The sequence below is a fragment of the Patagioenas fasciata genome, chromosome W (genome assembly GCF_037038585.1).
Source record: "Patagioenas fasciata isolate bPatFas1 chromosome W, bPatFas1.hap1, whole genome shotgun sequence".
Taxonomy (NCBI): domain Eukaryota; kingdom Metazoa; phylum Chordata; class Aves; order Columbiformes; family Columbidae; genus Patagioenas; species Patagioenas fasciata.
The window spans coordinates 1077445-1089508 of record NC_092559.1 but is presented as its reverse complement, the minus strand read 5'-3'; the positions used below and the strand labels follow the sequence as shown (position 1 = coordinate 1089508).

Here is a 12064-nt window from a genome sequence, read left to right as displayed (position 1 = left end):
GCAAAATAAAGAGCCAAATGAAGCTTCTAAGAGCTCTCAAGAAACTCAAACAAACGCTTTTTTAAGTGCAGTGTAGAAGTGGCTGCTCAGAGCAACCCAGGGCTGGAGGGAGGAAGGCAGAGAGATTTAAAAGCCAATACTGAAAATAGGAGGGAAGATTAACGAAGAGCAATATCCCCATGGATAAACACAGCCCCTTGCACAACCAACACTGCTCTTTTGGAGGCAAGCACGTCCTGCGAATCGAAATCAATTCAGGACCACGCCGAGCACATGGATAGAGGTGATTCTGTAAAGGGAACACATCTGCACGCTCAGCTTTCACCAAAGCCACCTCCCAAAGGCTCTGGGAGAAATGAACCATCTTCAGATAGCAGGAAGTGAGGATATTCCTGCAGATACAGGAATTATTAGGAGAGAGATCAGCCGAGCAGGAATGAACAACTCGCTTTGTAAGGGAGCAGAGTTACCAGGAAGACAGGGCTGCTCCATAGAGGAGCTTCTGCTCTGAACAAGGACAGATGTTTTCAAGCTCTTACGCAAAACACACAAGAGCTCAGTGCAAGGAACCCTGTGAAACTCCTCCAAATGTGAAGGGCACGGTTTAGCCGCGTTGGGCTTTAATTCAATGAAGCGGAAAGGTTTCAATTAATGAATCGATGACGGACGCAAGAGCGAGGGAACGCTGGAGGAAACTTCCGGGAAAAGGCATGAGAAGGGGTGAGGTTCATCCCCACGGCTGCATGGCCAACGGGTCCATGAAGAGGGGAGGAACGGGGCAGGATGTCCTGGAGCTGCAGAAATGGCCAGGATCATACTTGGTCACCGAATGCGTGACAAGGCCAAGTTCTGGCACGACGCCGAAGCCACAGACAACCTGGGAATGGGATTTGCAAACGGGACTCGAAAACACAGCACCAAACCCATCGCTTCTCCTGGTGAGATATTTCCCCACTCATAAGACAATTAATATGCTGAAGACGCCCTGAAAGCCTGCGACCTTTTGATGGATTGATTGTAACGCTGTTGAAGAGCATGTTTATTGTTACAGTTCATCTCCTCCAACTTTCTCAGCGTGTTTCTGCAAAGAACAATTCTGCACTGGAAAGCGAGGGGACAGAATGATGAAGTGCAGCCTTCCCACGCCCCGCTGTTGGGATTCTGATCGTAAATCGGAACGTTATTGAATAAACTTCCAGGAATCTGTATCTCAGCGAGTATCATCCCAGCGAGTGAAGCATCTAGTGTAACCGATAGGCCTCCTATGAGAGAATTCCACCCAGACTTTTTATAGCTTAAATCGGAGTACAAACTCGCACCGTTCTGCTGGAACGGCGCTTTCTGAACCAGCAGACTGGAAATTATGTTCCTATGTAAAGAAGGGTGGAAAAACTTGCACCATCTCGGTGTTCACGGCTGCTGATCCTCCCAAATTAGGAGGAAGTGACATCGCTTGGATAAAAGTCATGTTCTTATGGTGTGCCACAGGTCACCGCCCTCCTGGAACCGGCGGCTTAATGTTCTTGTGGAATATACAGCGTGGTATAAGCTGCACGAGCACCGGGATGGGCACAAACGGCTTTCTGGGGCAAATGAGGGACAGGAGCGTGTGGCCAGAGAGCGGGGAGCTTCACTGCTTCGGGAGGAGATCAGGGCTCGCATCGAGATCCAAGCCGTGCTTTCGCAGCCCTCCGTTCAGACCGAGCCCGAGAGCACTGCTCGTTGAACATTTACAGCTGCTCCGACAACTCCCTGTGCTCGTGTTGGTGCTCTTCTCATTCACAATGGGTTTTTCTCAGGGGATGAATCCAGATGAAAATCCAGATGCTGTTTTTCAAGGGCATTTTCTGGGGCACAGGGCAGGAGTTTGCATGCATGCTCCCACATCGCTCTGCAAGGTTTTGTGTTCCTAAAAGTGACCGTTCGGCTCCTGCACAGCTGTGCAAAGACTGATTTTGAACTAAATTTGACACTATTAGACTTCTTTTGAGGGAGAAAGAGGTTTTCCTGCGTCACGTGCGCAGAGGCGGCAACGCGCTGTAAAGGAGAACTCTCCACGGAATGGCAAGATTGAGCACAGAAATGCTATCCCGAAACGGGATACATTCTTCTCAGACAGTGACAAATTAAGAAGAGCCTGTATTTAGTTTCTCCTTTGTTCAGAGACCTTGAAAAATATGATGCCCATGTGTTAATGTTTCAACCCACCCTCCATTCTTACTGCATTAGTCCTGCTCGCAGTCATTCAATACAGAATCATGTGTGTAATCCGAACCATGTGGCCAGCGACGTGTTCCCTATTTACCAATTATTTCATTAGCTTTATTTGCTCTTTGAGATAGGGGCAAGCAATATTTTTCTATTTCCTGTATTTAAGTACGAAGCGGTGTTCGTCAAATATTTAAGGCTGCAGAGGTATGCTCTTAATTTCCAGAGCGACTCTCCACAGCGTCAGGGCTCTTTCCCTACACGTTTCCACATGTCGCCCACACCACGGGGAAACCCAGCGAACACCTGAAGGGGATGAACGTCCCAATACAGAATTATCACCTCACGTGGCACTGCAGGCAATTAAATCGCTAAGGACAAGAAAACTAGGGGATCAGGCACTTAGCTGGCGCAACGTGCTCCATAGGAACCCTGAGGCAAAGCGCTTTGTTGCGATATTTAATTCACAAAAAGTAGTGGTAAAACGCATAAGCAAAGGGGGCGGAGGTCAACTATGATGTATTATAATAAATAATACATATTTCCATTAAATATTTGCTACCTCTCTGCAGTCACTGGGCTGATAAGCCAGTCCTTCCGCACACCATGATATATCGGTGAATAACCCTCTTGGCTCCAGCGCAGGGCGCCGGGGCGGGTTGGGGGGGCAACGGGAGGTGCTGGGGTGGCGGTGGCGCCCCCAGCCCGACTCACCCATGATGCTGTCGGTCCCGTTGGCAGGGGGCGTGCAAGAAGACGTGCTGTAGTGATTGGTGCCACTGCGGTGGAAGGTGGACATCGGAGGAAGACTGGAGTTGATGTCTGCTGAGGAGTGGGACGGGTAGCTCTGCAGCAAGAAGGGGTACAAAAGGCAACGTTGGAGTTATTGGGAACACGGGAGGCAGCAGAGTGCTCATGTTGCCCCAGTTGTTCTTCACCCAATGGAGAAAGGCCCTATGACTAAGCAGGGAGTCCATTTTCCTACCCCGAGAGACTCATCGTACGCCCCTCTATACGGATAAATATCCCCAGGGGACAGCTCGTGGCTGAGGATGGAACCACCAAGACGTAAAGAGAAGAAATGACGGAAGAAAACCGAGGTGATGTATCAAGCCGAGCATTCTGAGAGGCACAGGTAGCGGTTGGAGCAGAAGCCTTCCCAGGGACATGGCACAAACCCCACGCTGCTCCTGACATGAAAACCCAAGACGTGCAGCGCCGGGTTTGCAAACGGTGCCGTAAGGAAGCGCAGCGGCACCCCAGAACTCAACGCGCTCCGTTTTCCCTCCCGCTGCAGCGCCTGCACGACAGACGGGGGAAAACGCGACCCATCGGGTCCTCAGAGGGACACACAGGACCTTGGCCGCTATGTGGCTGCATCAACACAAACCTTCGCTCCCAACTAACCGCCAGGTAACTGAATACCTGAAGGTTATCTCGAAGAATGCAACCAGCACGGCCTAAATCTATTTTTCCTATTCATGGAAAAACTGCCATCAACTCTGACCGAGGTCTGAATAACATCTTTGACTCATAAACCGCTCCAGGACCGCAGCCCCAAACCGGAGCGGCTGCCATGGCAGAACTGAATTCCTGGAGCTGCTGGGAATTCCTCCTGGGCTGGAGAAACAAGTGAACGCGGAGCAGCCGGGTCAAGGAGCCCCATGGCTGGCCCATGGCCCATATCAAAGTGCTGGTTCGGGGTTTGCCCATCTCTCAGGAGACATCAAACCGCAGCTGCCAAACGTCGTAGGAAAACACGGGATCTGAATACAGCGCCGTGGAGAACTGTTCTCTGTACTCAATGCAGCTACCTCGAAAATCACTGATATGCCTGAGAGAGGAAAAATAACCAACAGCGGCTTTTCTTCCTTTCTTTTTCTATGTGCGTCTTCTCTGCAAGTGACTGACAAGCTCAAGACACCTAAAATACAGAAGGCTCTGGCAGTCCAGCCATGCATAATTAACAATTAATACGAGCATCATCTGCACCGAACAGCCGCACCTTGAACTAGTAGCAGTGGTCCTCACCATAATTTAGGATAAATATAATAATATCTACACACAAAACATGTGGAGGCCTTAGGTGGAACATCCCTACTTGTTTTACACTGCAGAAAAACCCCCTGTGTGTTACAAAACCGAGATATTCAGAATGGAGCTAAACTTGAACACAAAGCCTGAGCTGACACCAAGAGCCACCTCGTTGTGACGAATGAGCACCGGTGGAGATAACAAATGAGATTAAATGGGGTTTTAAAAGTTATGCTCCATTTTTATTATATATGCTTGTCACTTCAGAGCAACGTTACATTAAGTTTGCTTAGTGCCTTAATTACGCCTTTTATAAGGACATGATTAAGCAGTTTTTGAGGCAATTCCTTTTGCTTTTGACTTCCTATTAATGTCACATAGCAGCGTGCTAACCTCATTAAATGTGAGACACTAAAGATCTGGGTTGCAAATTCATTTTCCATTTGTAAGAGTGAGCTTAGCTCTCCTCATTCCCCAAAAGATGGTCCTGCAAGACCTCACAGCAGCGGACCCTCCAACCCAGCCCTCCTCATTATCCTTTTTAATGGGCTTCGAGAAGGAAAAGCAGAGGCACAGAATGGAAAACCACAACCTGTAGCGTTTCACACATTCTGAGAATTGCTTCACTTCGGCCGTCTGGCCGTCACGTTACCTCTTACATGAAATCAAACCCCAAGACGGAGTTGACGGGACGCAGCGTTACTTCTACATCATCAATTCAGCCGCGATACCAGAACATCCCCTAAGCTGTGCTCAGATCAGCCTTCATTCCCATTTTATTCCATCCCAATATGATAGATGGAATCGGCCCCAGCAGCTTCCTCCTGAGAGAGATCAGGATGTACCGGGAAAAATGAAAGAAACCTCCCTTTTTTAAAGCCAGGACCCAGCCAGGACCCTCAATGTGCAGAGTCCCAGGTGTGAGCGGCTCGTTGATGAGCAGGGGGCGCAGACACAGGCTCAACCCCCTTTGGATGGAGGAAAAGCCTGCGGGACCATTTCTTTTGTCCTCTTTTTGCACTGGGGGAGGTTCTGTCCAGAGGTGCCCAAGCCAACCTGCAGGGCAAAGTCACCCGAGATGCCTCCAAATCGCTTTTGTGCAGTTTGCAGCACGTGATGGCGCATGGAGAAGGTTTGAGCGGCCCGGGCGGAGGAGGAGTTGGTGCCGTGACCCCCGTGCTGTGTCCCCCGTGCCCCCCGTGTCCCTTACCAAGCGGTCGTGCGGGTGCAGGCTGCAGTAGCTGCTGGACTGGGGGATGTGGGAGGAGTTGCCCAGCATCCCCCCGTAGCCGGGCTGGTTCATCCCGCTGGAGGAGCTCCACGGGTCGCTGCTGTGGTGGCCATCTGCAACACAAGGAGGGGACAGCGCTGCCGCTAAGCCCGGCCTAAGCGCCCGAGCGGGGCTGCGGCGCTTCGGGGGAAAAATGAAGGCGAAACGGGAATACTCGTGGCATCCTGCGACGCTTCGCTGCATCGCTTAGGTGTGAAACTCCCCCGCTGCTTTATTCCTGCTCCGGAACTATAAACTCAGGAACATAAACCCCGTTATAACAAATGTAATCAGAGACAGAACATTGAGACGCTGAAGCCTGCAGGAGGATGGGCTGAGGAGCTTGGTCAATGACCAGATAACCAGGTAACTGTTCCCTAAGGAGCAGCAGAGCTGGAAGAGGCACGTGGGCTGGGAAACCTGTTGGCTTTCGCAAACTGCAGGAGCCGGTCTAATAAAAAGTGATGGTGTCCCACCTACAGCCCTGATCCCGCACTTCAAACAGCCCCGCAGCACCGGCCCGGCCGTTTGAACAGCCCTTCCACTCCCATTTATGCCTTCAATAGCAATCTGCCAGGAGATAACATTTAAAAGCGCAGAAGGGCTAAGCGCTGCAAAGGGTAAATATTTGATATCATTAGAAGCCTATTAATCCCCAGCTTTAGAACTCCATAGGAGTTGCATAGCAGGTTGCTCTTTGGGCGGTATTTATTCACGTTTGAAGCCGAGAGTTTTCTTTGCAGTCACGGTCCCTTTTTGCAAAGGGTGTGAAGCAGAAAGTGTCTGTATCTCTATGCAGAATCAAACGCGCTCCCTTGCCCTGCAAATACTTCAGTCCTGCTGAATTAAACGCGTTTACTTACCCTTCGCTTAGCTAAAGCAGAGCATACGTAGGAGCGTTCAAAAGCTCATTAGTGGCAAAAGATGAGTGCGTGGATCTTTGCAAACTCTAAGGATTTTGTTGGACAAGTTATAGCCAATTTCATTGTATTTGCACCTAATCATATAACGCGGTAGCAGTGAATACACCGGAGCAATTAACCCAGCCTCAAACGAAAGAAATGGCTTCGTTTTAAAATGGTTGCTCTACATGCACACGCACACAAACGTGCACATGTGTAGCACTGATACTTTGCATGAGACAAAAGCCTTTCTCGTTAACAAAATACAGCAAAGTACGTGCACGAATTTGTGGGTATAATATATGTGCACACACACGTGCTGGAAAAAGTGCTTCGGGAACCTGAGGTGGTAAGAGGCTGGGAAGTTATTTATCCGGCTGCTTAAGGATCAAAACAAGATGGTCAGAGCCACCGCGGTCCAAGCAAGACGCACGGGTCTTCGTTTTAATGGCGATGGTACAGACCGCCAGATATTCCCCACTGCGCAGAAACCACAACACAAAGCTAGAAAACACCGGCGGAGGTTTCCTGTAGAAAGCAGCGTCTTACCTTGCATGAAGAAGGAGCTGGGAAAAGTGCTGGCTGCTGGTTTTGAGGATGGATAACCCGGTGAGTCCCTATTGTAGTCGGCAGTGCTTGCTGACGGGGCATAAACCTAGGGGAAGAAAGCCTCATTCAGTGCGAGAAACAGCGAGGTTTCACCTTGCTCGGTATCAATCAGTTCCCAACGCGCCGTAATTCCTCTCCCGGAGCACAAAAACCCCAGTAGACGTGTGACTGGAAAATAAATCTTAAGCTTCAAAAGAAAGCCCAGCCTGACATTTTCCAGCTTTACCCAAGGATACTCGCAAGGTATTTGTCAAAGTATGGATTTCTGTAAATAAAGTGAACAAGCAGATGTACATATGTTCTTCCTACAGCATCACGGAGCTTAAAATAAACAGAGAGTTGAAACAAAGCTGGTTTTCTCCTACAGACTTCACAAATAAAACCGAAAGCACTGCGAGGACGTCAGAAACTTTATTTCCCAAACGAAAAGAACAAAGAAAATAAACCCAGCATTATCTAGGACGCTGAAAATTACAAACATATCTAGGGATATTAAATTCCCAGGAATGGAGCCCTTTCCAGAGAAGCCCATTAAAAACCTGGACGTACACAAGACCACCAACACATCGGGGGAAAACTCCTCCTTTCGCAGGGCTTGTTTGTCTGTGCACTAAACGGGGCGCGTGTGCCAAACCCCTCATTCACTGCCATGTGTTCGCTAATCCGCCGGAGCCTCCCCAACTCGCCTTGTCCAAAAGACCCCTTCTATTTCTCGCTTCGGTTTCGCTCGGCCAGCGTCTGAAAGCAAAACCGAACCGATAAATCCGGGGCGGGCCGAGCGCGGTTGGTGCCGCGGGTCGGCCCAGGCGCCGGCTCTTTGTGTCTGCTGGAGGTGCCTCTCTCCAGATGGTCAGGAAGACTGAAGCACTGTCATCTCCTTGATGAAAATGGATACCTTCCTGCCTCCATTTTGAAGCAGGCAGCAGATCACAAAAATTGGCACAACGCCTGTTCGCAGGTCACAGCCGCGGGGAAGGGAAAAAACCCAGCGGCGAAGCAAAGGGCTCGGCTAAAACAATGAAAACGCCCCAAAATGAACCCCGGGGAGGACGAGGCTGAGGGTTCGGGAGGCTGGATGTCCCCGTGTGCCGTGGGGCTCGCCTGGCACCGCGGCCCCCGGTGTCGCCAGCCCGGACGTCACCACAGGCAGGGCCAAATCAAAGCCTTGGGTTTTAACACGGCGCCTTCTGCCCGAGTGGAGAATGACGGGGGTGTGGGGGGCTCGGGAAATCATAGAGGGACACACAAGGATCACGGAGTCACCCCGTCCCCGCACAGGACAAGGGGGAACGTCCCCAGGAGAGAGACCCCCAGGAGACAACTGGGATGGTAAAACCAAAGATGAGCCGGCTCTGCACCCAAAACCGACCCCTCCGTGCAGGGGACAGTGGGTGGGATGGCACCGGTGCCACCGAACCCCCTTGGAACTGCGGCAGCCCCAGTGCCACCTCTGACACCTTCAGCGCCGCTGTTGGCAGAGCCGCTCTCTCCCCTTTACAGAATCCCAGAATGTCGGGGGTTGAAGGGCCCTGGAAAGCTCATCCAGTGCAATCCCCCCATGGAGCAGGAACACCCAGCTGAGGTTCCACAGGAAGGGGTCCAGGCGGGTTTGAATGTCTGCAGAGAAGGAGACTCCACAGCCTCCCTGGGCAGCCTGGGCCAGGCTCTGACACCCTCATCCCAAACAAGTTTCTTCTCATATTTAAGTGGAACCTCCTGTGTTCCAGTTTGCACCCATTGCCCCTTGTCCTGTGACTGGTTGTCACCCAGAAGAGCCTGGCTCCATCCTCCTGACACTGCCCCTTTCCATATTGATCCCCATGAATGAGTCCCCCCTCAGTGTCCTCTTGTCCAGCTCCAGAGCCCCAGCTCCCTCAGCCTTTCCTCACCCGGGAGATGCTCCACTCCCTCCAGCATCTTGGTGGCTGCGCTGGACTCTCTCCAGCAGTTCCCTGTCCTTCTGGAGCTGAGGGGCCACAACTGGACACAAGATTCCAGGTGTGGTCTCCCCAGGGCAGAGCAGAGGGGCAGGAGAACCTCTCTGACCTACTGACCACCCCCTTCTAACCCACCCCAGGTACCATTGGCTTCCTGGCCACCGGGGCCCAGTGCTGGCTCACGCTCACCCTGCTGGCCCCAGGACCCCCTTGGGATGCCGAGAACTGGGCTGCAGAAATGGTCACACCAGCTATGGGAGAACAACTCTGTGGAAATCACAGAGGCTCTCAGCAAACAGACCTGAATGCCTGACAGATTAAAGATGAGAACACAGGTGCACGGTGCCTTTATGGAACAGCATCACTGTGCCAGGCTATTAATGCACCAAAACGCATCTATTCTGCTATATCACGACATCCTGCCCAGGGGACCACGTGTTGCTCCTCTGCAGCAGGTCCCTGCTGTCCCCTACCTGCTGCGCTCGAGGCCACCAGCCTCGCGTCAACGTTTGATCCATTTCAGAGGAAAAGCAGCCCAAAGCGGGCTTAGGAACGAGGTCACCCGCAGCTCCAGCTCTCTGCGCCCCACAAGGGACCGCTGGGCGCAGGTGACCTCACCACTGACTTCATCAGTGACCTCATCAGTGACGCAATGAGTCTTGTGCAGCCCAACCACCAGAGATAGGCCTTGGATTGCAAATAAAGATGAAGAACCCCTCCCACGTCCCCTGCGATCGCCCCTGTCACCTCAACCCGCTCAGCCCTCCTGCTCGCAAACACAGACATTGATCCCAGCCTAAAGCCTGGGCTCACACTGGGAAGAGCTGGAGTGGAACTCCGGTGTTATCACGACATGAACTAACGCCACAGAAACTCCTCTCGTATTCAACCGCGCACCAATCTCCAGATGCGTTTCCCTCTGTACCATGGGGACTGCAGTATTTTCAACAGGCAATAAAGAGAGCGGAGGAGACAATTAAGTGGATAAACAACCTCCCGACTGGGCCCTGTCCTTTTGTCATTCTGCCACAAAGCAACGCTTAGAAAAGCAAGAAGTGTATTATTTCATCACATTAATAACCTAGCCATAAATGTTTGCCGGATAATCTGACAAAGAAGGAATTGCACTGATAACCCCATTTAAAGAGAGATATAAATCATCGTGAGTAAGCGCTGATAAAGAAAACAACCCCATAACTTGATTCAAAATAGTAATACGGGTTAAATTTATGGTACTGGTAAAAATCGTAATACCCTGTCTCCAAAAAAGGCAAAAGAGAGTAAACCACAGATGTGTGCAAGTGACCTTCTGATTCGAACAGAACATATAGATTTAAAGATGTTAATATTCTTTAAAGAGCCCGAATTTAGCACAAAATCACTCTGACTCATGCTGGGAGGTTTGATGAATAACGATCTGGGAAAAACACGCCGTTCTGTACCACGCCACGGTTGAAAAGCCATCGCGTGGCTGCCGTTTTTGGGGAGCCTTTCTCCTCCTTCCAAACACCTTTTCCTCTCCGGTGCCGGCGGAAAACTCGCTGTCCTGGGAATGTATTTCCAGCATCTTTCGTTTTCCCGTCTCCGAGCTGGGCTGAGCATCCCCAGGTGCTCCGGGGACCACGGGGATGGAATCTCCCCTCAAACCAAACCGTGTCTGTGTGTCCCTGCCCGCGAGATGCTATAGGCGAGATGGGAGGGCATCCCTGCCGTTCAATTAGGAAAAATCAATTACCTGGCACGCACGGCACAAACGCAAAGAACAGGCTGTAAACCAGAGCAGGGTATTTCCACACGCAGAGCAATCCGCTTAAATAGCTACCTGCTCCAAGGAAACATTTGCAAAGAGAATAAACCCATCAATCAGCAGCCCGGAGACTTTGAAATAGACGGCGAAACTCCTTGAAAATGAAGATCTCCAAGAGAACATTTATTAAATTATAAGTGCATTACCAAATGGCAAAGCGGAGCGGCTATCAGAGCTGTCAGGAGGAATAAACCTGCTCGCTGGAACAAGCTGCTCCGCATTAGCGGATGTGTCAGCTCCGCACAAAGGGAAGGACTCTTTTAAGCGAGGACGTGGCCGAGCCGCCCGCGCTGGCTCGGGAGCCGCGCCGGCCCTGCCCCGCGTCGCTGGCACCCATCGGCTCCATAACCGGGCTGGAACCCGCGAGCCGAGGGCTGACGATGCTGTTTGTGCTCTCGGGTGTTGGGGGTTTCTCGGTCGCAGCCTGTTCGGGGGTTGTGCCCGGGGACGCTGCTCAGCACCCCGGGGACGCCCCATCCGCACCGGGGCACAGGAGGCAGCACCGCTAAAACCAACAATTGAAAATAAAATTGAAAACAGCATAAATCACTATTCCTTCCTTTACAAGCGCTCGAGGGACACACTCAGTGCCGTTCTCACTCCTCCCAGCTCCGCCATCCGACGGCGACAGCTCCGCCAGCCTAGCGACGAATTCCCCAGCTTTCAGTTATAAAAAAAACCCCTTAAAAACTAACAATTCTGCACTTTAACATGAGCGAGGTGCACAACCCCCTTTCCGCGGGCTGACCTGCTCCAGGTTTCCAGCAGAAGGGCACTTTTCAAACCGCGGCTCCCTAATTTCGGCCACATGTTGCTGGGGGCGAGCGGGGGGAGAGGAAGAGGAGCGGGCGCGGGGGCCGATGAAAAGCGCGGCCCCGCCAGCCAAAACGCATTTCCAGGCCGGCCGGAAGGAAAACCCACCCACCTCACCCCGCGCTGCTTCTATCAACCTGCAATTGCGGCGATCAAAACCAGATGTCGGCTCTTCCAGATCTTTCTCGCAGGACAAACACGCCGAAGGCCTCGGGCCTGGCGTTGCCATCAAATGGTAATTGAGAGCAGATGAGCCCCGACACGGCACAGCACATGCGAACCACCCCCGGCCCCGCGAGAGGGATGAAATTGCAGGTCCCGCTGAGCCGTTAAGTGCACGGGGCACCGTGAAAAACAAGTGTACGGCGCAGGGCAGGCACCTGTCCGGCTCCGGCACCGCGGCAAAGGTCGGCCAGTGCTGCAGAAGAGCGGCTGCAAAACTCACCCCTCCATCATCACGCTCCTCCATCGATTCTCCATGCAC

The 12064-nt window shown here is 51.9% G+C and overlaps 1 protein-coding gene across 25 annotated transcripts in view; it reads right to left on the bottom strand.

Moving 5' to 3' along the window:
- LOC136114621 (transcription factor 4) overlaps positions 1–12064 on the bottom strand; it is a 173996-nt gene that overhangs the window by 29538 nt on the left and 132394 nt on the right. For all 25 annotated transcript variants that reach the window (XM_065860020.2, XM_065860024.2, XM_065860021.2 and 22 more), the window contains 3 exons: positions 6964–7069; positions 5453–5586; positions 2923–3055 (listed from right to left, as the gene is read on the bottom strand). In XM_065860020.2, coding sequence (XP_065716092.1) covers positions 2923–3055; positions 5453–5586; positions 6964–7069 — 373 coding nt within the window. The remainder of the gene's footprint in view (positions 1–2922; positions 3056–5452; positions 5587–6963; positions 7070–12064) is intronic.